Source organism: Schistocerca nitens, chromosome 5 (genome assembly GCF_023898315.1).
Source record: "Schistocerca nitens isolate TAMUIC-IGC-003100 chromosome 5, iqSchNite1.1, whole genome shotgun sequence".
Taxonomy (NCBI): Eukaryota; Metazoa; Arthropoda; class Insecta; order Orthoptera; family Acrididae; genus Schistocerca; species Schistocerca nitens.
In genome coordinates this window covers 747,878,548-747,906,512 of record NC_064618.1, presented here as the reverse complement: position 1 = coordinate 747,906,512, position 27,965 = coordinate 747,878,548, and the positions used below count along the sequence as shown (strand labels likewise).

Here is a 27,965-nt window from a genome sequence, read left to right as displayed (position 1 = left end):
AACAAGCAAAAATGAGTATTACTCTTACTGCATTCTCTTCATATCTTTCAAAATATGAAATTAAAACAATTTAAATTTTGTCTGTTTAAAAAAAATCTGAAATAATCAATTCCTTTTATTTTTTTTTTCTCTACTTGCCTCTCCACAGTATACAAAGAATCAAATATATTAGCATCACCTGCCTGATGCACTACCAATGCACTGCCTCAAAATGTTCAATAGCTTCCACAGCTTGTCTACTGCTTGGCACAACTGCTTCTTGGTCATCATCCTCATCCCGAATCACCTCTCTCTTCCTTTCTTCAAAATATTTGGTAATCATGCTATCTATTGTTGCATCTCTGGAGTGATGACTTAAGTGTCAACAACAACAACATGCTCTTGAAACATAGACGATATGCCAAACACAGACAAATCTGTATGCTAAGATAAATCTTCTTCCAGTAGTTCCTGTGTGTTTTCTGTGAACTTAAATCCTGCTTTCATGAAACAGCTACAAATAGTTAAAGGAGTCATCCATCCATGCTTTGGCTACATAACACACAGTATCCAAAAGTGATATAGATTCTGGGCCTGTGCCATTATCATGCATAAACACAGTCTTCAAGATAAGAATTTTTCTATATTTCCATGTAAGTGAATGGATAATTCCCAGATCTAATGGTTGAAGCTCACTTGTACAATCAGGAGGCAGGAACACTAATTTAATATTTCTGAGCTGCAGATTTTCAGGGTGTGCTGGACATCTGTCAAGTAGCAGCATTACTTTCCTATTTTTTTGCCCCCATTTTAGCATTCAGTGCATGCTTAGTGGATGTGAAGATGGAACTGGGCATCCATACAGTGCTGTTGGAATCATGTGCTAACAAACTAATCTCCAATGAATTTATCCAAACAATCACATGCTGATGGCTGAATGTATTTATGCTTTTTTGCCATGGAACCAGAATGTCTCACACTGGCTAAGATGTTGGGCCGATTTCTCACAGTCATGTTCAGGGGGAAAGCGGAAAGTCCTAGGTCCTTCGCTAATTGAACTTGTGATCCAACATGCAAACCTCCACACTGTGGAAATCATCATTTTTTCTTCCACAGAAAGATGTTTCCTATCTTTTGTAATCATTTCACTCGTAGGCACTGATTCAAGTTACCAAAGAACGGACTTTTACACTAGTGTCTATTTGCTTATTATCAACAGTATGGAACTATTTTTTTGGGGTCATGGTTAGAATTACAGCTCCCTTATTGCATTCAAAGAAGCAGTCACTATATGGATATGATTGAATATATATTTTACTGATTACTCTTAGTGAAGTTTAATGTAATGACACATTTTGTTTCAGAATTCTTAATTAAATATGCAGTAGTTATTTTTATTTTTTTGCAACAAGAAGACATCTTGCCTAGTTCTTTTTGTAAAATGCTGGCACAATTCGTAACATTTCATCTCGACTGTCTTCTGTTGTTAAATGCGGCAACTTAAATGATCCGATGGTAATGACTTTAGTGGCAACCTTCATTCCGCTCATCGCATTGTATTACAACAGCTTTAATTTAATTCCACTGTCATTTATACAAATAAACATCACTTCTGAAGATGGCTGTCTCCATAACGGGCTTTCACGAATTGTCGTTACTTCCATGTGAAATACGCTAATCCATATTAAGCACACTGTCTTAGGTTGGTACTACCTGATATCAGACGTAGACCTTCCTCCTCAAGATACCCCATAACATGATGATAATTTCTGCTCTCTCTCTCACCATGACTTGTTGAGCTCAGTGATCATCTTGTTGGCAAAAAGCTGTAGATTTCATGACTATTGTTCTCTGTTTACAAAGGCTGCCAAGTTTTGTCCAATACTATATTACAAGTTTTATTTATCGTAATTTTATAATGATTATCAATAATAAGTCTTACATTAGAACATGAATATCTTTTTAATATGGTTTCACAAAAGACTTCTGCTTCCATGTTTCAGTTACACCACTGAACATGATCAGAATGAAGAAGGAAACCCATGTTGGTATGTACTAGCACTCACCCACTGCCTTCATGATACTCACACAGGCAGTGGCTGAGTGCTAAGACACACAAACATGGGATGTGGGTTTCCTGCTTCATTCCTATCATGTCCAAGGGTGTAAATAAAACACTAAAGCAAAAGTCTTGTGAAACAATATTTAAAACATATCCGTGTTCTAACATGAGATTTATTACTGATAATAATTATAAAATTACCATAAATAAAGCTTTCAACACATTATTGGTTAAAACACTAATGCTGGCAGTTTTCATAAACGGAGAACAATTGGCACCAAATCTACAACTCATTGCCAACAAGATCACTTATTTCAGGTATGTCCCGGGTGAGAAAGAGGGCAGAAATTGTCATCATGTCATGGAAAATCTTGAGGAGGAATGTCTATATCTGACATCAGGCTGTTCCAACATAAGACTGTGCATCTAATACAGATTAGTGCATTTCATGTGGAAGTAACAATGATTCCTGAAAGCCCATTATAGAGATGGCCCTCTTAAAAGTGGCGTTTACTTCTCTAAGTCACTATGATATTACAGCTGTTGTAATACAACACAATGAGCAGAAGAAAGGTTGCTACTAGAGTCACTATCATCAGATCATGATTATTGTTAAGACAGTGACTTAGTATACCTTCCCACCCCTCCAAATACTGTCAACCTGTAATACAGGCAGCCATTACCAAACACGCCGACAATTAAAATATTATTTACCACACTAACACTATATGACCAATAACTCTGCTTATAGCCTGCATTTTCTGCTATGTTCCAAGGCTGACTCTGAGCATAAACACGATGCACTTTTTGCAGAAATCTGTATTAAAATCAATGTCAAAGGTCATGATAATGTCAAAAAAAACTTAAAACATGGGAAATGTTGTAACATGGAATTGTTAATAATGGGAAAGCATTGTATTGAGAGAATAAGGACTTCTGTTGGGACTGACAAAAATGAACATAAAAAAAAAAAAAAAAATGGGAAAACGTAAAATAGCAGGAATCCAAAAATGGGGCTTTACTGTACATACATAATCCAACTCATAATGGAAATAAGTTTGCTGTTCACTCTCATATGAAAGCCCACTCAAACAGAGCAGAAGGGTCTGGTAGAGTGTGTCATGGACAAGGTCGATATAGTACCAAAAACAGTGGATGAAAAAGATCAATGAAAGGAAAAATCAATAAAAAGTGTAAATGAAGATTACAAAAAAATGTGGTCTCGATAAATATAAGAGACAGAATCATCAAGAAGATGACAATGGCAACGAAAGCAGTGAAACAGCAAACTAATAAAAGTTTGAGAATGTGAACAGCTCGTACCGGGTCAGAACAGCAACAGTGTAGTGAATGAAAAAGAGCAACAACAAACAGGAGTGAATCCTAACGTAAACAGTACACATACTAGGTAATAGTTATGGACTTAAGTTTCATGTGACTGTTTTGGAGGAAATTTCTTGTAAGAGCTTGGAAATGTTAACAAATGTCAAGTGCGCAGAGGCTGCTAAATGGCTATATTGGCTGAAAATGCACAAAAAGATTGGTATATGCGACACTAATTATACATTCTTGCTTCTTTCCAGGGAAAGAAATGGTTATCAGATATTCTCCTGTTGGCTACCAGTGATGCTTGTGACAAACATCGTGTGCCTGCATAATAGTGGAAGATGAATAACTAATTTCACTACAGTTAACACTTCAAAAAATTTACAACGGTTTCATATACAGATTTGACACTATGATGCATTTGCTGTAGCACTGTCGTGAAGTAAGATAGTCACTACTGTGCTTTCAAACTCTCACATAGCTGTGTGAAAAGTTAACAGTTATCATAGAGAGCAACAAAATACTTAATATACATGTGATGCACCAGTGCAGTTACTGCTTGAGCATATTCAAGAATATCACAAAAAGAAATATTATTTAAATGGAAGTGGAGAGAAAATCTGGAATAAAATAACATAATGAAATGCAATATCTTTGATCAATAAACACTACAAACAATGAATATTACACAATTACACATTGCCATGAAACTGAAAACCAGAAACTAACAGTGAAACTGTTTTATCTGAAGATGCTTCAGAGATTTATTTAAATGTTAATTTTTAAAAATTACTGTTAACCATACAATAATTACTGTTCATGTAAATTTATGAAGATGGCGATATTAGTCGCGAAAAATTTGGACTGGTCAATCTTCAAAGAAATATGCTGAATACCTTAGATAACATTTGCACTTAACAAAATTTTACGATCGGCCAATAAAATTATTCTGGGTATGTGACCACATGTAAAATTCTCCAATCTTTCAGCCATGGTTGCAAAAGGCCTTTCTCAGGTTGCTTTAACTATTGAATGAAAGAAGTTTCTTATACACTGGCGGAAGAGGCTGTAAACATAATCTGATAGGAAATTGAGGATGAGAGGAAGGATGTTAGATGTCCTGTATTGGCGTTTGCATTGCCCCTTTTCATTGGCAGAAATAGGTGTTCTTGATTGGTATTTGTTTAATTGCTTTCCCCTGGTGAAAGCAGAGGAATGAGGAACAGGTGGCAGTTATGACATAGTGCTCTTTGCTTGCTGCCTAGTGCCAGCTGTGGGTGTGCCAGTACTCTGCGTACCTGCAGCTGCTGGGGCCTACTGTACACCTGTGTGTGCTACTCTGCAAAAGCTGCTGTTCTGTAGCACTGTTACTGAAAGCAGCCAAGATGCCGAAAGTTTGTACCTGTTCTCTCTATTTCAGAAGTTTATTTTTAATGGGGAAAGTAGGGAACTCTATAACGAATGGGGCAATGAAATGTGCTCTCCTACTGCATGTAAATGTGGCTTCAACTACAACTACTATACATGTTAATTATAAGGCTGTCTGTTGGAAGGCATTAAACAGACAGGGAATTTCAATATTTTCACTTATCTTCCAGTCTCCAGTTGTAGAGGTTGAAAACATGCCATAATATTTTGCATATTTGAACCGAGTTGCGGGCTAATATAAGACTGATGAATAGAGGTCCATCATCTTTACACAATTTTACAATTTTTTTTGCTACTATTCTAGGTTTTCTTCATTAAGCTCTTAATACAACACACATAAAATATGCATTGTTTGGACGAAAGACAAAGCTGTAACTAAATGTGACATATAAATCAGTGATCACTGTTGTGCATGAACTTACATTTTGTTGTTTACACTATAAATATGTGTGTAGAAACTGAGAAGTTACTTACAAGAAATCATCAATGCGTGGCGAAGATCCAAACCAGTCTTCATTCTCTCCACCATATGGTGAAAGTGGGCTGGAAATAATTAGCAAAAACAGTAAAGTCGTCAGTCTAAGTGCACCAACAGTGTCTGGGGGAAAAAAGAAGAGGAATGGTACCTGCCCTCCCCCCCTCTCTCTCTGTTTTCGAATGTACCACATCTAAAAACATCACTGTCATTCCGCATACTTTTTTTTTTAACTGTTTAACTACATCATGTATCCTCACTCAGTACAATAACTTATTTACACCCATGAGTGTACAATGCATTTCAATGTCTCGTCATTCTCAAAACAAAGTTCCTAAAAATTTTCATTTAGCAATTTTAAATGGTAAAAATCAAATGGTTCTATGTGTTTGGGTTGTACAGCTGATGCAACAAAATCTGTCACATGCAATGTTTACAATTTTATCTTTGGCTTTCACAAAAATATGTCATGTAATCTTGTACTGTCACACCAAAGAATATCAAATAATTCTTGTGGTCAATAAACTTATAAATTATTCTAGCAACTGGCAGAGAAGGTTGCGAAGACCAGCCTTGCACATGGAGTTTCACGGAAGCTCACAATTTGCAGCATTGTACTCAGAACTGACTGCGGCTTCTTTGTTCTGAGTTGAGTAGAAGGACTAAACCAGAGACTTTGAAGGTTCTGTGATGAGGTAGGCCTCAACTTTCTGGAGTTTCACCATAGGGGTTGAGAACTGTATGGTGCCCTAAAATGGGTCAAGTGTGCACTACACATCAGAGGTTGCTAACCAGGTAGCTGACTGTGTGTAGGATGCACACAATGTGGCTTTTTTTTACCCAGAAGTATCATAGTAAGATCAAAAGAAATGATTCCCACACATGAGAGTCTATAAAATCCTAATGGTTAACTGCCGAAGCATTTATAGCGAAGTTCCAGAGTTCGATGTGGTCTTGAAAAGCAGTTAAGTTCACCTAATACTAGGTCATCAGACCACTGTGTCCCAGTCTCTTTTCTAATTTCCCTCTGACCAACTTTCCAAGCAAATATCTTTTGTCTGAATGTTTTTCTATCTGTAATGTCTGCCCGAGTTATACCGGCTACTTTAAGATCCCCCTTAATTGTATCAATCCATTTTATTGGCTGTTTTGGCCTTACTTCTGTTTTCGTAGAATTCTACTATTTGTTTTGTCAACCTAGTGGGTGCCATTCTTTTAATGTGCCCATAAAGTTTAAGTCTTCGTTTTCTCATGTCATCATGTATGTCTGTGTATTCTTCTATTTCCTTATTACTTCTCAGCCTACGAGTTTCTCCATTAGTAATATTGGAGCCTAATATTTTTCTAATCTTTCTTTCTTGCTTTTGAATTTCTTCGATATCCCTCTTTCTATTTAAAAGTAAAGTTTCTGCTCCATAAAGACATTCAGGTTTGATTACAGTGCTGTAATGCCTAAACTTCTATTCAGTGTATGGTCAACAATTCTTTTAAACTTTAGTTGCTCCTGCCCCGTGCTGGAAGTTTCAAGTTCCTCATTGAGATACGACACTACTTCTGTGTGTATATACGGTAAACTATATAAAAAATCAGTAGTGTCATATCTCAATGAGGAACTTGAAACTTCCAGCACAGGGCAGGAGCAGCTCAAAGAATAGTTGACCATACACTGAATAGATAAGTACCCAGCAGAACAGTGACAAAGGGAGGGACCCCCTATGGTACACAGTCACTGTAAAGAAACTTATTTTTTTTATGGCCTTCATTGGACCACTGTAGTCAAAAATACAAAGTTCTAAACAAGTTGTTACACAGGGATACAATTTGGTTCGACAATAACTTAATATGATATTTAGGTAATATAATTATTAGAGGCTATTCTTATATGAAAGGTGTTTTGCTCTTCTGTCTGCCCAATATTTCTTCATTCTTTCAGATATTTTCTTTCTTTCTTCATCTGAGACAACTCTTCCTGTACTACTTTTATTGATTTTCATTTGTAGTCTGGTTTGCAGGTCTTGCAGTATTCTGGTTCTCTCTCTCTTGTTTTTTAGGTCATCTACTGTAATTTGAAGTTCTTTTATATCTTTCTTAATTTCTGTGATCCATTTAATGTCGCTCTTGCTATTCCACAATTTTTGTATTATTTTTTTTACTAATTCTGTTTTCTGTAGTTCTCATCAGATGTCCAAAGAATGAGACGCGTTTCTTCCCGATTGTGCTCATGACTGGTTCTATTTTCTTATATACTGTTTCATTTGATGCTATTCTCCAATGTCCATTTATTTTATACTGTTTATTTATACATGTCCTAATTATTCTTCCTTCTATTTTTAGTATTCTGTCAATTTCTGCTGTATTAGTTGTTTTGAAGATAGTTTCAGCTGCATACGTTATTTCTGGTTGTGTAACTGTTTTATAGTGTTTTAATTTTGCATCCATAGATAGGCTTTTTTTGTTGTATGTAGTTTTGGTAATGTAATTTGCATAGTTCAGTTTTTTTATTCTATTTTGCCATGATGGCTTCTCATTTAGATTGTATGTTATTATTTCACCTAAATATTTAAATTTATCAACAATTTTGATTTCCTGTTCTCCTGGAGACAGTCATATGCCTTCTTAAAATCTACAAATGTTATTGCCAAGGGTTTGTTCCATTTCTTGTAGTATGCCATAATCAATTTTAAACTAATTATCTGCTCTGCACAGCTTCTCCATGGTCTGAAACCTCCCTGATATTCCCCTAACTCCTGTTCTAATTGCTCCTTGATTCTTTCATATAGGATCTTGGATAGAATTTTATATGTGCAATCTAGGAGAGAGATTCCTCTGTAGTTGTCTGGGTTCCTCTTATCTCCCTTTTTGTGTAGTGGGTGGATGATAGCTGTGGTCCAATGTTCGGGAAATTGTTCTGTTACCCAAATTTTTGTTAGAGCCATGTGTAAGGAGGTCTTGACTGGGTCACTTGCATATTTCCACATTTCAACAAAAACCTGATCTTCTCCACATGCCTTATAATTTTTTTTTTCTTTAAGAATTTCTTCTACTTCTTGGAAAGTTGGAGGGTCTAGTTTGTTAGGTTTGGTTTTTATTGGGGTATTTATGTTGATTTGTAAGGGTTCTTTGGGTTCCTCACAATTCAGAAGTTTGTAAAATGCTTTTGCCATGATTTCTGCATCTTCCTTGTTACTGTGTGTCATTCTTCCATCTTCATCTTTCAGCATTAGTGTAGGGGCCTCATATTGTTGTAGTTGTTTCCCAAAGATTTTGTAGTAGTTCCTGGAGTTAGTTTTATGATAATTACCTTCTATAGACTTTATAATATCTTTATGAAATCCTCTCTTGATTCTTCTAATATTCTGAGTGAATTTTTTTCTTTCATTTTTTAGGTTGATGGCATTTTCTTCAGTTTTGTGCGTTTGAAACTTTAACCATGCTTGGTGTCTATCTTCATGGAATTTGTCACATTCTGATGTCCACCATGCATGTTTCCTTCATGGGTTCAAGGGAGCTAGATTCTCTGCTTCTTTTTTAAGATTAGGCACTAGTTGTTCTAGATCATCTGTTAATTTGATGGTTTGTGTTATTTGTTGGTACTTTTTGTTTTTAATTAGCTGATGTGGGTCAAACCTCCTTTTTATTTTATTAGTTTTTCCGGTCCTCTTCTTTAACGGTGTGAATTTGATTTTAATTTTAACCATATAATGGTCTGAGCCTGTGTCTACTCCTCTCAGTACTTTAACATTGTGGATCTCCGTACGAAAATTTTTGTCCATACAGACATGGTCTAGCTGCCACTCGCCCTTCCTCCAGTCTGGATGTTTCCATGTTTTAAGTTTACTTGGCTTCCTCTTAAAGTATGTTGATTTAGATATAAGGTTGTATTCTCTGCAGAGTTCTACAAGTCTTTGACCGTTTCTGTTTGTAAATTTATGTGGACTCCATTTTCCAATTATATCTTTATATTTCCTTTCTTTTCCCAACTGAGCATTGAAATCTCCCAATAAGATTTTTACATTCTTTTTATTTACTCTGTTCACAGTTTGTTCTAGAAGGTCCCATAATTTATCTACCTCTTCCTTTGTTTTTGTTAGACAATTTTTTTCATTTGTTGGGGCATGAGCATTTATTATTGTATAGGTTTTATTCATTGTTTTAAAGCTTAGAGTTGCAATTCTTGGTGATACTGCTTGGAAATCCGTTACTGAATCTATTATTTTTATGTTTACTAAAAACCCTGTTCCAAACTGGGGACATTGTTTCGTTGCCCTCGGTCCTGGTTTCCCATTATAAATTCTGTATCCTTGTGATTCGAATGGGTCCTCTGTGGTGTTTCTCATTTCTTGGATCCCTGTTATTAAAATTTTTTGTTTATTTAGTTCATCTGTGAGCTCCTCGAGTATCCGGTCTGAAGTAGTGAGTTTATGTTGTGTGTTGCTATATAATTTATTTGCTCATGTTTAATCTTCTTTTTGTGTTTTAGTGTGCATTTGGATGGTTGCAAACGCTCCGATTCGTTGCTGTCTTCTAGTTGACTACCCACCGAATCCGATGTAGCCTTTTCCTGCCTTTTTGAGCAGGACGGTGGAATTTTTTTCCTAAATGACCTTTCCATTTTTGACTGTCGAAGGTTGTCAACCTTAGTTGGAGCAAGCTCCGATTTACAACTACGGTTGTTAAACGCAGAGGGTGTGTTTGGTCCGCGAGAGCTATTTTATTTCACTCAAGTCCGCCAGTAAACCGGTGAGGACTTCCCTATCTGCCAGAGATCTAATAACTTTTCATTGCCTTTTCATTACAACTGTAATGTAAATAATGTAATGTAAATAATTCATAATACCACTATAATAATGTAAACCATATTTTTATACAATATTACTTATGGATTGTACTTTATCATAATTTGTGTTTCATATATGTGTGTTACCTTCATTTCGGTGTGTATTGATGCAGACAAAATAATTTTTTGTGCATAATGCCTTTGGTGTGCCATCTTGATATTTATCATATTTATAGTAACATACTGGAGCAATTAAATACACTTTTTTTCAAAAACATTGAAGGTCAAGGACCTTTAGTATGAAAATTCTCAGAAACTTGCCATATAGCATATCAATGTAAATGTCTATTCATTAGCTTTCCGCTGGTACCATTTTCATTGCTGTAACTGAATTAGAACCAGAATTACAGTCATTTATGTTGTGACAGATGCATGTAAATTGCATTTTTTTGTTAGTCAAGGTGATACACAAGTCTTCAAAATCAACTGAGCGGAAGGTGAAGAGGGAGTATATGTACAATAAAATGTGTTCAGGAATTTCTAACATGACTATTGCTGATGTTAACAGTTTGCCCTGAAGGTGATTGTTATTTCATATCGAAAGTCTTCCTACAATAGGTTGCATCAGAAAGAAACAACAAAATAAAGGACACGGTTCCCTCGAATGTTAGTACGGAAATGATTGTTACAGAATTTTTAGGAAATTGGTAATCCAACAAACAATGGAGGATTTCTAATAATCTAGTTCTTGCTCCAAAACAGATAATGTTTTGCAAACAATATTAAACGAAATAGTGTTTCACAGGAAGAGAACTGGAAGTAAACAAAAAATTCTGGTAGACGGAACTGATTTAACTGACTTGCAGAGCAAATAGTATACAAAAATAGAGAACAAGGCTGTAAGTCTATTTAGACAGGTGAGAAATTGAATTGTTTCCATGAGCATTGGTCCTGTTGTTAGGTTGTGTACACTGAACAGTAAATACATAAAGCAGGTTGTGTAACAGGAATCTGTCATGATGAAAAGAATTATGAAATTTTTTCGAACTGAATGCCACTACAATTGGCCTGTAACTGGCGAAACATACACTAAGGTGACAAAAATCGTGAAATACCTCCAAATATCACGTTGGATCTCTTTTTGCCTGGTGTGGTGCAGTGACTTGATGTGGCATGGACTCAACAAGTTGTTGGAAGTGCCTACAGAAATATTGAGTCATGCTGCCTCTATAGCTGTCCATGATTGTGAAAGTGTTACCAGTCAGGATTTTATGTGTGAACTAACTTGTCAATTATATCCCATGAATGTTCAATAGGATTCATGTCAGGCAATGTGGATGGCCAAATCAAATCATCCAGAATATTCTGCAAATCAATCACGAACAGTTGTGGATCAATGACACGCCGAATTGTCATCCATAAAAATTCTGTCATTGTTTGGGAATATGAAGTACATCAATGGCTGCAAATGGTCTCCAAGTAGCTGAATATAACAATTTCCAGTCAATGATCAGCTCAGTTGGACAAGAGGACCAAGTCCATTCCACGCAAACACAGCCCACACCTGTGTGGAGCCATCACCAGCTTGCACATTGCCTTGATGACAACTTGGGTCCATGGCTTCTTCGCATCTGTGCCAAACTCGAACCCTACAATCAGCTCTTACTCATCTAGGATCCAGCCTCTGTGATTGCGAGCCCAGGAGAGGTGCTGCAGGCGATGTTGTGCTGCTAGCAAAGGTACTCGCATCAGTCATCTGTTGCTATATCTCAATAAAGTCAAATTTAACCACACTGTCCTAATGGAAACATTCATCATATATCCAATATTGATTTCTGCATTTATTTCAAACGGTGTAGCTTGTCTGTTAGCACTGACAACTACGCAAATGCTGTTGCTCTCAGTCATTAATTGACGGCTGTTGGCCACTGCATTGTCCATGGTGACGGGTAGCGCATAAAAATATGGTATTCTTGGCACACATTTGACACTTTGGATCTTGGAATGTTGAATTCCCTAACAATTTCCGAAACGGTATGTCCCATTCGTCTCGCTCTAAACACCCCTCCATATCCAAAGTCTGTTAATTCCTGCTGTGTGGCCATAATCACAATGGAAATCTGAGTACAGTTGACAGCTCCGCCAGTGCACTGCCCTTTTATACGTTATGTATGCTATAGTACTGCCATCTGCATATGTGCATATTGCTATCCCATGACTTATGTCACCTCAGTATATGCTATTGTAGGGAGAGCCACCTGTGAAACAACACTTACTGTGTACCAGTTGTCATGTAAACAGTGATCAGCCCTCTACATTGGTATGACTACTATCAAGTTATCAGTTAGGATAAATGGACACAGACAGAGGGTGTATATTGCAACACATGATATCCTGTTGCAGAGTATGTTCTACATCATGACAGTCAAGACTTCAGTGCGTTTCGCTGCTAATGCTGCCTGGATTCTTCCCTCAGATACAACATTCTCAGAACTCAGCCAAGTGCAAACTGGCAGCACAACATGTCCTTGGTTCTCATAGCCCGCAAGGCCTTCACTTATGTTAATTATTTTTTTTTTTTAGAAGATTAGATGGGTAGATCACATAACTAATGAGGAGGTATTGAATAGAATTGGTTGATAGGACATATTCTAAGGCATCAAGGGATCACCAATTTAGTATTGGGGGGTAGCACGGAGGGTAAAAATCATAGAGGGAGACCAAGAGATGAATACACTAAACAGATTCAGAAGGATGTAGGTTGCAGTAGGTACTGGGAGATGAAGAAGCTTGCACAGGATAGAGTAGCATGGAGAGCTGCTTCAAACCAGTCTCTGGACTGAAGACCACAACAACAACATTTTTTTTTTTAATTTCCTCAGTCTTAGCATTTCTTCTCAGAAACTATTCCTTTCTTCATTAACTTTTCATTTTCTATATCTTTTATTTTCTCAACTGTCTATTTTTCCCCTCCACCCACCTCTGTCAAATATAATGTGCTCATCTTTCTGCTCTTATTAACTCTTGCACTACATTTTGTCAATAACCTCTATCTTTCTTATTACCTTATCTTCCACATTTAAGCTCTAAATCGTATGCGGTGCAGTCCCCCTCAGTCTTTCCTTCTCATCCCATCTGCTAAGTCTCTCCAGATCCACGATTTTGGGCAACTTTTCCAAACTCTCCCCACTTACTGAACCTCACCAGTTCCTTTCCTTCATCCCTCTTCCTTCCCCTTCAAACCTTTCTGCCAGAAGAAGGAGCCACTGGTTCTGAAAGCTTGCATATTTCTTTAACCTTTTTATGCATTTTCTCCTGCCGCCACTATGTAAGTTTTTTTTTTTTTTTTTTTTTTTAAATCTATACAATCATATTATATTTTCAATAAAATTAATTTCAATTTTGACATCTGAAATGAAGCTGTACCTTTGTGATACTTCTTCAATAGCAGATGACAATATCTCTGTGTCAAATGAACCATTCAATACTATTTACATTCTGATGATGTTTCTTTGAAATTTGCTTATCTTATATTGTAAAAGGGAACCTTCGGGATTATTATGCTGTTTGGTCAACTGTATACAATATTTCATTTATATTGTTATATTTCCTGTTATGTGCTTGGAATATATTTTTTCACTTTTCACTTTATCTCTGACAATGTTAATTAGCCTATAAAATCAGATTTGTTCTTTTTGCTAGATACTGACAAATAATCTTACTTTTGGCTATACAAAAGTAATTAAAAATCTGCTATAGAAATTACATTTAAGATTAGATAATATTCATTCTCTAGAAAATATGTTTGTGTTTGAACAACATCTCCTAAATAAACTTATCACGATCTCATCTCACATACTCTTTGTCCTGAGAAAAAGTAATATCTTTGTCAACTTAGAAATAACTAGTCTTAGAGATTGTATGAGGGGGTGGAGGAGACTGGACATGGTGACAAGTCTGGGTCTTGCCTCCTCGTTTAACTATGTGACATGCATTATTAAAAGCTAAGAGACATCTAGAATACACTAACATATTTTTATGGATCTTAGTACTTTGAAGAATATTATGGAGCAGGTTTGTACTGAACATACAGCTGTATCTTGTTTGAATTTAATGTAGATTTGATCCATCAATGTACAGCTTTTCCTCCATGATGGTGGTTGCTAAAACTGAAACTGGTTCAGAATAATGGTATATTAAGAACAGCTGGTGGCTCAAAATGCTATTCTTCATAAAATGAAATGTTTGAGTTGTTGCTAATAATACTGTGTGTTGTGGCTGTAATTGTACAACAATAACTTAAACCTTAGCTAGTGTGGATTAAGCGTGAAAGTTCATAAAAAGGAAGAAATATTGTTGGAGTTACTTGCACGATATAATTCCTGCACTTATAAGGGGACTTTCAGGCTTGGAAATTCAGTTCGGGATGAGACTTCGCAGGCTGGTAGTATACCTCAAGGGGTGTCCACTCATAGAAGTCTTAAAGTGCACTATCCAGAAAATTCCAAGAAAAAAGGCTCTAAAATTTTTAGCATAGCTCATATGCACCTCATATATGGTTGAAGTAGCATTCCCGCATACAGGTGAAATAGCTGTCAGTAACATGCTAGAATGTCATAAGGCTGATCCAGAACTTTATTTTATTTTGTTTTCTTAATTGTTTTAAAAATTATAACAACTTTTAAACACAGTTAACAACCTAAGGTATTGTAATTAAACAATAAATAATTTTATTTTGTTTGTGAAATGGCTGTCACATGTGACTTACACGCATCAATACTTTCATTTAAAATACTGAATAATATCAAATGCATTTTTAATGGAAGTAAAGTATTAATTACTGTCATTACAATGTTATTACTAAATTGGGTGATATTATAAGCTATGGAAAGGTTATAAATATTCTTTTAAATTCGAGGAAATGGTGTCTCCATTGAAAAGCAGAGTATAGCTGTTGCCTACCATATATACACACACACACACACAGACAGTCAGGAAGTACTGAACTAATCGAGCAATGGACCTGATGTGCTACGATGCCAGTTCATTCCTGCCTTTCGCAGAGATTGTAGAATTCTGTGCTGTGAAATGTTATTGGAATATTCACAATACTGTGAATTAAAAATGTTTGTCAATGAAGACATCATGAAAGTAACAGAAGCTGTAGATTCATTATACTGTGAAGTGTCAAAGGTTATGTTAAAAGACGCAGTTGTTCATTACGAAAGCTTGCTTGCTGCAAATAATTTGATTGCATCGGAATCTTCAATGACAATTTCTTGTGAAGCATTCTTGCTGGGTGACGAAATTTACAGACATACTATGGACATGGTGGCTGAAATAATACTTGTGACTGATGATGAACTTGTTCATGAAAATTAAAACTGTGAAGATGAACTTTTCCAAAAGTTTGAAGACCACAGCTCACCAGATTAATATGAACCAGAAGAGAAACAGACGGTCTTTCTTTCGATTACAAATTAATGTTGTTAATATCACAAATGCTCACCCCATGTGGAAACTACAAACATTACAAAAAGAATGATGCAGCCGATTAAGAAAGAAGGAATATTTATCCCAAAGGGAAGAAGAAATAAAACAAGGAGGCAATCAATTTGATAAGTATGCAGCAATCAGTTCCTGGATGTGTGATCATTTTGTTGAAGCCCGACAGAATTATGCGCAAGTGACTTACATGCAGTTTACAACAGTGGGTTTTAGCAGCAGCACAACAGTTTACACATTTTGAATTCAAAACTTCTGACAGGTGGGTTCATAGATTAAAAATAAGCACAGAGTTCATCAGTGAAAAGTGACAAAATTTGTTTCAAGAAAAGAAACAGCGATGATCAAAGAAACTTTGGCTGCTGCAGCCACTTTTCGAACCCACACATTAAAATTGATACTGAATTTCTACATCTGCGTGATTACTCTGCTATTCATAATAAAGTGCCTGGCAGAGGGTTCAAACTGTCTCTCTTCTGTTCCGCTCTCGAACGGCGTGCAGGAAAAATGAGCACTTAAATTTTTCTGCGTGAGCCCTGATTTCTCTTATTTTATCATGATGATCATTTTTCCCTAAGGAGGTGGGTGTCAGCAGAATGTGTTAGCATTCAGAGGATAAAACTGGTGATTAAAATTTCATGACAAGATCCAGTCACAATGAAAAATATCTTTGTTTTAATGATTGCCAATCAAATTCACGTATCATGTCCGTGCCACTATCTCCCCTATTTCGTAATAATACAAAACAAGTTGCCCTTCTTTGAACTTTTTCGATGTCATCCGTCATTCCCACCTGATGTGGATCCCACACCGCACAGCAATACTCCAGAATAGGGCAGACAAGGATGGTGGAAGCAGTCTCTTTACTAGAACTGTTGCACCTTCTAAGTGTTCTTCCAATAAATCATAGTCTTTGGTTTGCTCTACCCACAACATTACCTATGTGATCGTTCCAATTTAGGTTATTTGTAATTGTAATCCCCGAGCATTTAGTTGAATTTACAGCCTTAAGATTTGTGTGACTTATCGCATAATTGAAATTTAGTGGATTTCTTTTAGTACTCATGTGAATAACTTCACACTTTTCTTTATTCAGGGTCAATTGCCACTTTCTGCACCATACAGATATCACATCTAAATCATTTTGTAAGTCGTTTTGGTCATCTGATGACTTTACAATACGGTAAATGACAGCATCATCTGGAATCAATCTAAGATGGCTACTGAGATTTTCTCCTCTGTCATTAACATAGATCAGGAACAATAGAGGGCCTATAACACTTCCTTGGGGAATGTCGGATATTACTTCTGTTTTACTCAAAGACTTTCCATCTATTACTACAAACTGTGACCTTTCTGACAGAAAATCATGAATCCAGTCGCACAACTGAGGCGATATTCCATAATCATGCAGTTTGGTTAGAAGATGCTTGAGAGGAACGGTGTCAGAAGCCTTCTGGAAATCTAAAAATATGGAATCAATTTGACATCCCCTGTCCATAGCACTCATTACTTCATGAGTATAAAGAGATAGTTGTGTTTCGTAAGAATGATATTTAATGAATCCGTATTGACTATGTGGCATTTTCTCCAAGGTACTTCAGTACTTCATAATGTTCGAATACAGTATATGTTCCAAAACCCTAGTGCAAATTGACGTTAGTGATATGGGCCTGTAATTCAACGGATTACTCCTACTTCCCTTTTTGGTTATTGGTGTGACTTGAGCAATTTTCCAGTCTTTAGGTACGGATCTTTCTGTGAGTGAGCGGGTGGATGTAATTGCTAAATATGGAGCTATTGTATCAGCCTACTCTGAGAGGAACCTGACTGGTATACAATCTGGACTGGAAGCCTTGCCTTTATTAAGTGATTTAAGCTGCTTTGCGACACCAAGGATATCTACTTCTATGTTTCTCATCTTGGCAGTTGTTCTTGATTGGAATTCAGGAATATTTACTTAATCATCTTTGGTGAAGGAGTTTTCGAAAACCGTGTTTAATAAGTCTGCTTTATTTGCACTGTCATCAGTGACTTCACCGTTGTTATCGCGCAGTAAGGGTATTGATTGCGTCTTGCCACTGGTATGCTTTATGTATGACCAGAATCTCTCTGGGTTTTCTGCTGGATTTCGAGACAGAGTTTCATTGCGGAAATTATTGAAAGCATCTCACATTGAAGTACACGGTATATTTCAAAATTCTGCAAAAATTTGCCAGTCCTAGGATTTTATGTTCTTTTATATTTGGCATGCTCTGTTCACTGCTTCTGCAACAGTGATCTGATGATCTGACCTGTTTTGTGTACCATGGGGGATCAGTACCATCACTTATTAATTTATGTGGTATATGTCTCTCAATTGCTGTCGATACTATCTCTTTGAAATCATTCCACAACTTTTCAAATGGTTCAAATGGCTCTGAGCACTATGGGACTCAACATCTGAGGTCATCAGTCCCCTAGAACTTAGAACTACTTAAACCTAACTAACCTAAGGACATCACACACATCCATGCCCCAGGCAGGATTCAAAAGCGGCCACGCGGTTCCAGACTGAAGCGCCTAGAACTGCACAGCCACACCGGCCAGCTCAACTTTTCTACGCTTACGTGATCAGATCGGAAGAAGTGCAGACTGGGTCTTAAAATGGTGTTAAGAGCATTTTTATCAGCTTTTTTAAATAGCTATACTTTGCGTTTCTTTTTGATGGTTGAAGGTGTTATGGTATTCAGCCCAGCAGCTACTGCCTTGTGGTCGCTAATCCCTGTATTCGTCATGATACTCACTATTTGTCCAGGATTATTTGTTGCTAAGAGGTCAAGTATGCTTTCGCAACCATTTACACTTCGAGTGGGCTCATGAATTAATTGTTCAAAATAATTTTCTGAGAAAGCATTCAGTACAATTTTGGATGACGTTTTATGTCTGCTGCCAGCTTTGAATATATAATTTTTCCAGCATATCGAGGGTAGATTCAAGTAACCACCAACAATAATTGTATGAGTGGGGCACCTATTTGAAATGAGACTCAAGTTTTCTTTGAACTGTTCAGCAACTATATCTTGGGGGTTGGTAAAAATGATCCAATTATTAGTTTAGTTCAATTGTCAAGTATAACCTCTACCCACACTATTTCGCATGAACTATCTACTTCAATTTCACTACACAGTTAACTACTTCTGACAGCAGTAAATACTCCACCACCAACCGTATTTAATCTATCCCTTCCGAACACTGTTAGATTGTTTGAAAAAATTTCTGCTGGACTAATTTCCAGCTTTAGCCAGCTTTCTGTACCTGTAACTATTTGAGCTTCAGTGCTTTTTATTAGGGGTTGGAGCTCTTGTTCTTTCCCAATATGACTATGACAATTTACAACTGCAACACCGATCGTTTCTACAACTAACTTACTGTGCCCCCTTTCAGACGGACACCCTTTCTGTGATTCTCTGAGGCCCTCTAACATACAAAACCGCCCAGTCCATTCCACACAGCCCCTGCTACTCGTGTAGCCACTTGCTGTGTGTATTGGACTCCTGACCTATTAAGCAGAACCCGGAAACCCACCACCCAATGGCGCAAGTCAAGGAATCTGCCGCCTACACAGTCACAGAACCGCCCAAGCCTCTGATTCAGACCCTCCACTCAGCTCTGCACCAAAGGACCACAGTCGGTTATATTGATGATACTGCAGATGGTGAGACCGCCTTAATCTCGCAAGCACGGCTGTCAGTCTTTACCATTTCCACTAGCTGCCCAAAAACAGAGAGAATCTTCTCTGATCCAAAGCGACATATGTCACTGGCACTAACATGAGACACGATCTGCAGTTGGCTGCACCCTGTACGCCTTTCCACATCCGGAATGACTCCACCCAGTATGCACATGGAGTGCACACTGGCTTCCTTCCCCTCCTTGGCAGCTATGTTCCTAAGGGGCCTCATTACACGCCTAATGTTGGAGCTCCCAACTACCAGCAAACCCACCCTCTGTGAATGCCCAGAGCTTGTGGGCTGAGGAGCTTACTCTGGAACAGGGTGGTCGACTGCTTCCGGCTCAGAGACATCGTCAGCCACAGATAATGCCCAAAACCTGTTTTCAGAAAGTTTTTCGCTGTCTGCCAGAATTCGGAATGATCTCCCACTCGACCACAGGTGAGGGATCAACCTCAGTGCAGGCAGTACCCGGGGCAGCCACAGTAGTGGACCGAACAGGGGACACGTGGGACGTGCTCGACGTCCCTCGCATATCCACGTCTGACCCCGCACAGTGATGCCCCTTGGCAGCAGCCTCAAGCTGTGTGACGGAAGCCAACTCAGCCTGGAGCTGTGAGCAAAGGGTTGCCAACTCAGCTTGCATCTGTACACAGCAATCACAGTTCCTATCCCATTACTCTAGGCGTGCCTGTTTGAAGCTCATAAAAATATGTGACAAACTAACAGTGTACTTGGCTTATTAGCAACAGGAATTCGAAGTGCTCTCTGACTAACAGTCAAAACGACACTGAGCTACACTGAACTTCACTAACCAAAACAAACAAAAGCCTGTATGATACGAGGGTTGATATAAGGGTTGATAACAACGGTGATACTGTACGCTACACTGTTATTAAAATAAAAGCTTGTGCCTAGTAAGCACTCGAACATGGAAGAAATTACAAAAATAATCTAGTAACTACACAGGTATCTGTAAGCAAGTCATTCCTCTTGGAAGCTTGTAAAAATATTTAACAAACAAATGGTGTATTCGTCTTATTAGCAGCAGGAGGTGCTCTGTCTCTGACGGTCTATATGACACTGAGTTATACTAACCAAAACAAAAAAAAGCCTGTACGATACGAGGGTCGATATAAGGATCATTATCAACGGTGTACTGTAAGCTACACTGTTATTTTAAATAAATGCTTTGCCTAGTACGCACTCGAACAGGCAAGAAATTACAAAAATAATCTAGCAACTACACAGGTATCTGTAAATAAAAAAAAAAAAAAAAAATAAAAATAAAGATTTTGTTATCAATGCTGACCAGACAGGTACTCATTGCAGGGCATTAAAAATTCATTTGCTCTCTATTTTTACGATTTTCTGACAAAATACTTCAGTTTTGGTTGTTTTTACTTACCAGGATGTCAGCTTCAGTCAGAGTACAACAGCACTCAGGCTCTCAGAGGAAGCAAAGACGCGACGTGAATAAAGTGACACATACATATACCGCTCAATATGCTCTCACTCTGGAAACAACCGAACTCAAGTGTGTGTGTGTGTGTGTGTGTGTGTGTGTGTGTGTGTGTGTGTGTGTGTACACACAAGAGGAAACCAGTAACTTTTGTCCCCGAGTTCCAAAAATATTGAAATAATACGAGAAAAATTATAGAAACGTTGTCATAACATCTACCAAATCTGGGAATGAACTGTATAACCACTATCTCAATAAGAGTTTGAAGTCTTACGTGGGTGAAGGACAGTTTCTGTTAATTTTGACTCTTGGGGTGGACAAGCAAAGCCTGATTTATATGACAAAATCTTTCAAGACGACAAGGAATCACCAACATGTACAATTAAAGTGAAACGTACTCCACTTGTTCAACCATATGACATCTATTTTTATAGACAAGTAAAAAATCTGATAACGCAAGTACAAATTGCGCTTATCTTACTGAAAATAATAGAGGAATAAATTTTTGTGAAGACTGTATAAAAATACAATCAACAGTCCATCATCAGCTGTCATTGTCAATTTTTAAGGAAATGATCCAATAACCTGGTATGCTTCCAGGCTTTCTGATGAAAAATAAGTTTTCAGGAAAGTCAACAAAATGTTTTTCAACAGATCTTTTAAAAAACATTGTTCCTATGAACAATCATCCTTCACATATTGTGCAAGATACCAAAATATTTTGTGTTTTTCATCTTTTTATCACAGTTGTCATTCTGGTGCTTGCACATAAAATACAAAATTGACAAACATAATATTGTATAAAAATTTATATAATTGAAACTCCATCCAGAATTTTGTGACAGTGGTAATTAATTTACCTCCATTGAAAATGAATGTGAAATTACTCAACTTTTTAAAAAGAAAATATTGATGAGTGTAATTCACATTTTAAATAGCTGTGACAGCCATTTCATAAACAAAATAAAATTATTTATCATTTAATTGATAATGCTTTTTTTTTCTCTCCTTGGTGAATGGTGCGCTTTAAGACTTCAATGAGTGGGCACCCCTGAGGAATACTACAACTTGCGGTCTCACCACATCATTTTCCGAGACTGGAAGGTCCTCATATTAGTTAAAGAAAGTAGATAATAATGCTTTTATTTTTTGTACGCGAACTTAAATTTTGCTGTAACTGTGCAAAGGGCCTGTAGACTGACCTGTCACAACTGTCAGGTTTTTAAACTATAACTTATGATGACAATGGCATTATCAATGATACTGACGGCAATGGTTGTGGTGAGTACAATGAAGATAATAGTTATGTAGAGCATGATTAATAAATATTATTATTCCCCCCTCCCCCTTTTTTGTGTTTCACTCACAACATTATTTTCAGCCTGTGTTCAGTTTCTTTTGGATACAACATATTGCATGTTAGTGAGAGCCTAACCAAATATGAATGACTAGTTTTTAAAACAAGTACAAGCAAACAGGGTCAAAGAGAATGAATACTTTCACCACAGTTTGCCCAAGATCATAACTTACGTCCATCACAATCTGCTTTTAAACACATCCAGGAGAAAGATATATCCCAGTGACAGGCCACACCCTACCTGCCACCCAAAAAGAAAGATTTGTTTTATATAAACATATAAAAGGAAAACCTTAGGTTCTGCAGCACATACTATGGAAAAACAATTCTTCTTTTTCTTCTTCTTCTTCTTCCGTATCCGGAAGATACCACTGACATATTCCTGAAGCCTTGGTGGCTGTCTCTCCAGTGGATTAATGGAACCTTCAGGTCGGCCATCCAGCATCTTCCCTTCCCAGTAATTAGCAACGTACCGGTAGGTTGCTTTATCATTGACTTTCAAAATATCGTCTTTAGTGCATGTTATAGACATATCTGGGCAAATCAATAGATAGTCCAAGTCCTTTATTGCTCCGCATTCACACCTATTGCTATCACTGTAGCCCCATTTAAATAGGTTTGATTTGCACCCAGTTACTCCACTGCGCAGCCGGTTTAATGACCTCCAAGTTGTAAAAGGTAGTTGAAATCCTGCAGATCCCTCCTCAAGTAGTTCCATTGTGGAGTGTGGCACAATTTCTTCCGAAAGAGATAGCCGCCTTGCGACGGGCTTGGTGGCGAGCTCTTCAGTAGTTTCAATGAAACTCCTGCGGGATTTCAGCCGGACACGTTGTTTTCCGTGCATATGCATCGGGTGTCGAGGATCATTCTTTTGTTTTGATCTTTCGATCTCGGCAGCTACTTGTCTGCAGATAGTGGGTGGTGCTATGCCTATGATGGGATAAATTTTGTCTTTGGGAGTTGGTTTGAGACATCCTATGGCAATACATCCAGTTTCGTTTACGGCAATGTTAACTTGCTTAGTGTGAGCAGAGTTCCTCCAAACTGGCGCCGCGTATTCCGCTGCTGAGATACTCAGCGCCAGACCCGAGGTGCACAAAGCGTGTGGTTGAGCTCTCCATGATGAACCTGTTAGCTTCCGCAGTATGTTGTTCCTCGCACAGACCTATTTTTTAGTGATGTGACAGTGGTGCTTAAAAGTAAGCGCTCTGTCCAATGTTACTCCCAGGTATTTTGGGCTGTTTGTATGCTTCAGCTCTTCCCCTTGCCACATGACTCTGAGTTTCTGTTTGGCTTGTTTGTTCCTCAGAAGGAAGGCGGATACTTGAGATTTACTAGGGTTTGGTTTGAGATCATTGCCTTCATAATAGGTAGCAAGTTCTGTTAAGGCTCCTGTGAGATTCTCCTACACTTGTTCAAAGGTTTTATCCTGTGTGGCCACTGCTGCACCATCGGCATAAATGAACATTCGTGTCTGGTGGCTGATGGGAAGGTCATTCGTATAGATGTTAAATAATATTGGAGCCAAGACACTACCCTGTGCAAGTCCATTTTTCTGTGTCTTCCATCGGCTGTTTTTAGATTGTAAGGTTACATAGTAGCATCTGTTCTGTAGCATGCATTGCACGAACATAGAAAGGGTGTAGTCTTTAGTGACATTATACACTTTCTGGGTAAGCAGCTTATAGTTAACTGTGTCATATGCGGCACTGAAATCCAGAAATGCGACCCCAGTTACTTCTCCTCTCTGAATGCCGTTTTCGATGTACTGTGTGAGATTAAGGATTTGGCCACAGCATGATTTTCTTGGTCGAAATCCAGCTTGTTCGTTAATGAGGGCTTTGTCCACATAATCAGCTATGCGTTTGAGGATCATTCATGTAGTATCACGATTCACGATGTCCGTCGCACTTCACATAGTGTAGACCGGGAACTGTCCACTAGGCATGCCCGATGTAAAAACTGACTGGGCACGGTCTGTGCTGCCTGAGTTGTTGTTGTTCCAGTGGACGAGGGCATGACCCAATTCTCGCGTGCCCTCTGGTGGACGGGACTTTACCTGCGGCAACTACTGTCCGTGACGCGCCGTGCCGATGTCTGCCACCGATGTCTGCCACCCGCGATCTTTCTGGTGGCTACTGCAATTCGCTCCAGCACTTTAAATAGATGACAAAGCAGTGAGACAGGGCAGAAATTTTTAGCTTCAGCTGGGTCTTTCCCTGGTTTTAGTAACGCAACAACCTGTCCTTTCCTCCACAGTTTAGGAATTTGCATTATTATAATACAGTTATTCATTAACTCTAGGATCCATGCTTGTACTCTCGGTCCAAAATGTTTAATTTGCTCAGATCTCAGATTGTCGAGGCCAGTGGCCTTATTGTTTTTCAAATCACTGATGGAGTCTTGTAGCTCCTGAATGAGGAACGGGCGAGCTAGGAAGCTAATCTCCTCATTCAATTTTCTTTTGATTTTGCTATTCCTAATGGAAAAACACTGTCAACGGCTATACATCTCATTAGGAAGATACAGAGAACATATTAAGCATGACATTTCCTGCAGGTGCACGAATCTTGTTTTAAATTCTACCTTGTCATTTTGAATCCCATTTACTGTAATTTACTCTAAAATGGTATGATCTGAAAGAAGGCAGTCACATTCTGTGTTTAGTATAGTGTTAATATATATGATGAAAATGAAATTCCACCCAGATGTCTTCCTGTCTGAGTACACCAACTACATTGCCACTGATTTAAAATATGTGTAATTTTAATTCTACTGTGTGTGAGAAATATGTGTGGGAAAAGTATTTAAATTTAGTACATAACTACAGCTGGATTTGTGGAAATATTACACAAATAATTTTTGCACACAATTAAGGAATAATTGAAGTGTATTTTCTTGTCACATAGGATTTGATGTCTATTTATTTGGATGTTTGATTTTGATAAAAACAGCTAATCATGAGTTAAATTTAGTATTGATAGAGAGAATTATTGATGAAGGGGTGGGGATAATGTGGTTTAGTTGGTAATGAGAGATTATTCCTTTTTGGTGTGTACTACTTTGAAGTTGACTTACAAGTTTGTGGTGCTCTCCATTAGTAATGCTGGAATTCAATATGGTGTTGGCCCAACCTTAGCCTTGATGACAGCTTCCACTCTCGCAGGCATACATTCAATCAGGTACTGGACGGTTTCTTGGGGAATGGCAGTCCATTCTTCACAGAGTGCTGCACTGAGGAGTGAGGTCTGGCACTAAGTTGGCGTTCCAAAACATCTAAAATTCAGGTCAGGAATCGGTGCAGGCTAGTCCATTACAGGGACGTTATTGTCATGTAACCACTCCACCACAGGCCGTGCATTATGAACAGGTGCTCGATTGTGTTGAAAGATGCAATCGCCATCCCCCATTTGCTCTTCAAAAGTGGGAAGCAAGAAGGTGCTTAAAACATCAATGCAGCCTGTGCTGTGATAGTACCACACAAAACAACAACGGGTGCAAGCCGCCTCCATGAAAAACACAACCACACCGTAACACCACCACCTCAGAATTTTACTGTTGGCACTACACACGCTGGCAGATGGTGTTCACCGGGCATTCACAATTCGTACACCCTGTCATCGGATCGCCACATTGTGTACCATGATTTGTCACAACATTTTTCCACTGTTCAATTGTCCAATGTTTAGGCTCCTTACACCAAGCGAGACGTTGTTTGGCATTTACCAGCGTGATGTGTGGCTTATGAGCAGCCGCTCGACCATGAAATTCGAGTTTTCTCATCTCCTGCCTAACTGTCATAGTACTCGCAGTGCATCCTGATGCAACTTGGAATTCCCGTGTGATGGTCTGGATAGATGTCTGCCCATTACACATTACAACGCTCTTCAACTGACGGCGGTCTTTGTCAGTCTACAAACGAGGTCAGCCAGTATGCTTTTGTGCTGTATGTGTCCCTTCACGTTTCCACTTCAATATCACATCGGAAACAGTGGACCTAGGGATGTTAAGGAGTGTGGAAATCTTGTGTACAGACATATGACACAAGAGACACCCAACCACCTGACCAAGTTCTAAGTCCATGAGTTCTGCGGAGCACCCCATTCTGCTCTCTCACGGTGTCTAATGACTACTGGGATTGCTGATATGGAGTACCTGGCAGTAGGTGGCAGAACAATGCACCTAATAAGAAAAAGTAATGTTTTGGGGGGGTGGGGGGTGTCTGGATGCTTTTGATCACATAGCGTATATTAATGCTCGACTGACCAACCCAGGCCACAGTCACCCTATCTCAGTTGCAGGTCATCTATCTAACAGTTACCTAGGGCACCAAAAAATTTTATTTTCAATATTTCACATAGTTAAAATATTTTCAATGATTCTGTAGCAAGCTAGGGATATTGGTCTGTAATTTTGGGGGTCCATTCTTTTACCTTGCTTATGGACTTTAATCACCTCTGAGTCTTATAAGAACTAATGTAGGGAGACACCAAATTTTCCTGGAATGAGATGCAAGAAAAATCTTTCCTTGTCCTTCAGGAGTTGCTAATATCATGTCCAGCCTTAGCACTGTATGATGAAAATGCTGAGATAGAACTTCATACTGGTACTGGTGATTATGAAATAGGGGCAGTTCTCGTACAAATTCAGGAAGGTTCTAAACAGGTGATAGCTTATGCTTACAGAATACACTATAACTGAGAAAGAGGGCCTTGCAGCTGCCTGGTAATCAACAAGTTCTAGCCGTATTTATTTGGCAAACCACTCACCACTTTGACTGACCACCATCCTCTATGCTGGATGGCTAACCTGAAGGTTCCATCAATCCACTGGTGAGACAGGCACCAAGGCTTCAGGAATATGTCACAGTGGTATAAAACAATGGATGCAACCACCCAAAACAACAAAAGTAACTGCCTTTAAAGGTATGTTGTGGTGGAGAACAGCAGCGTGAACAAAACGTTGCGTTAAATGACATTGCTGCTGAACAGAGATAAGCCCAGCATTGCTTAGAACCATCAAACCTTCTAGGAGGAACTGACCGAAGGAAAATTCCATAGTAAGTAGGACACTGTATAACTATGATCTGATGCAGACAAAATGATTGCTTATCATTCCAATTCATCTATGGCAAACTGGTCAACTATCCTGTAGTTTTTCCATGATGCTCCTATATCAGGTCACTGGGATTCGTGAAGAGTAGACAGGATCAGATTTGGGTAACACTGGCCATATCTCCGTCACTCCATTAGACACTAACTGAGCCACTGCAAGGAATGCCAGTGAATGGGTAATGTGCCACAATTACCTCTAAGACAGCGGGTAATGATTTTATGCCTGCAAACAACACCATTCCACCAAACTGAAATCTACCTCTTTGGGATGTTTCCAAAGCCAACAAATGAGAACCAATGGATAATATTCTGACCTGACAACTCTCCTAAAGCTCCAGAAATTACACGGTTCCTTGTAGAAGATACCATTTTGAAGTGTGGAGCACCAACTGTGATAGTATCTGATCATCAAGATTAGTATCACACAGGTAATTTCACATTGTGACATCAATGACAGAATGAAAGAAAGATACTTGCCTACCACCCACAGACAAATGGACACATGGGTCACTTTAATACGGCATTGGCAGATAAGCGCTCAGTGTATGTTCATGTTGAGCAGAGAGAATGGAATGCACTACTGCCTGCTGTGACATTCACATATAACATAGCGAAGTACACTATGGGCTTCACATTGTTCTTTCAGCTCCATGGTCGCGAAATCGAAATGATAATGGATACACTATTCTCTCTTTAACTGGACAATACTCTAGGAGATTATGTGAAACACCTCATCACCAAGACTGAAGAACCATGAGAGTCGACTC

At 38.3% G+C, this 27,965-nt stretch overlaps 1 protein-coding gene across 3 annotated transcripts in view; it reads right to left on the bottom strand.

Moving 5' to 3' along the window:
• LOC126260143 (CAAX prenyl protease 2) overlaps positions 1–27,965 on the bottom strand; it is a 147,181-nt gene that overhangs the window by 49,625 nt on the left and 69,591 nt on the right. For all 3 annotated transcript variants that reach the window (XM_049957394.1, XM_049957395.1, XM_049957397.1), the window contains one exon: positions 5,270–5,338. In XM_049957394.1, coding sequence (XP_049813351.1) covers positions 5,270–5,338 — 69 coding nt within the window. The remainder of the gene's footprint in view (positions 1–5,269; positions 5,339–27,965) is intronic.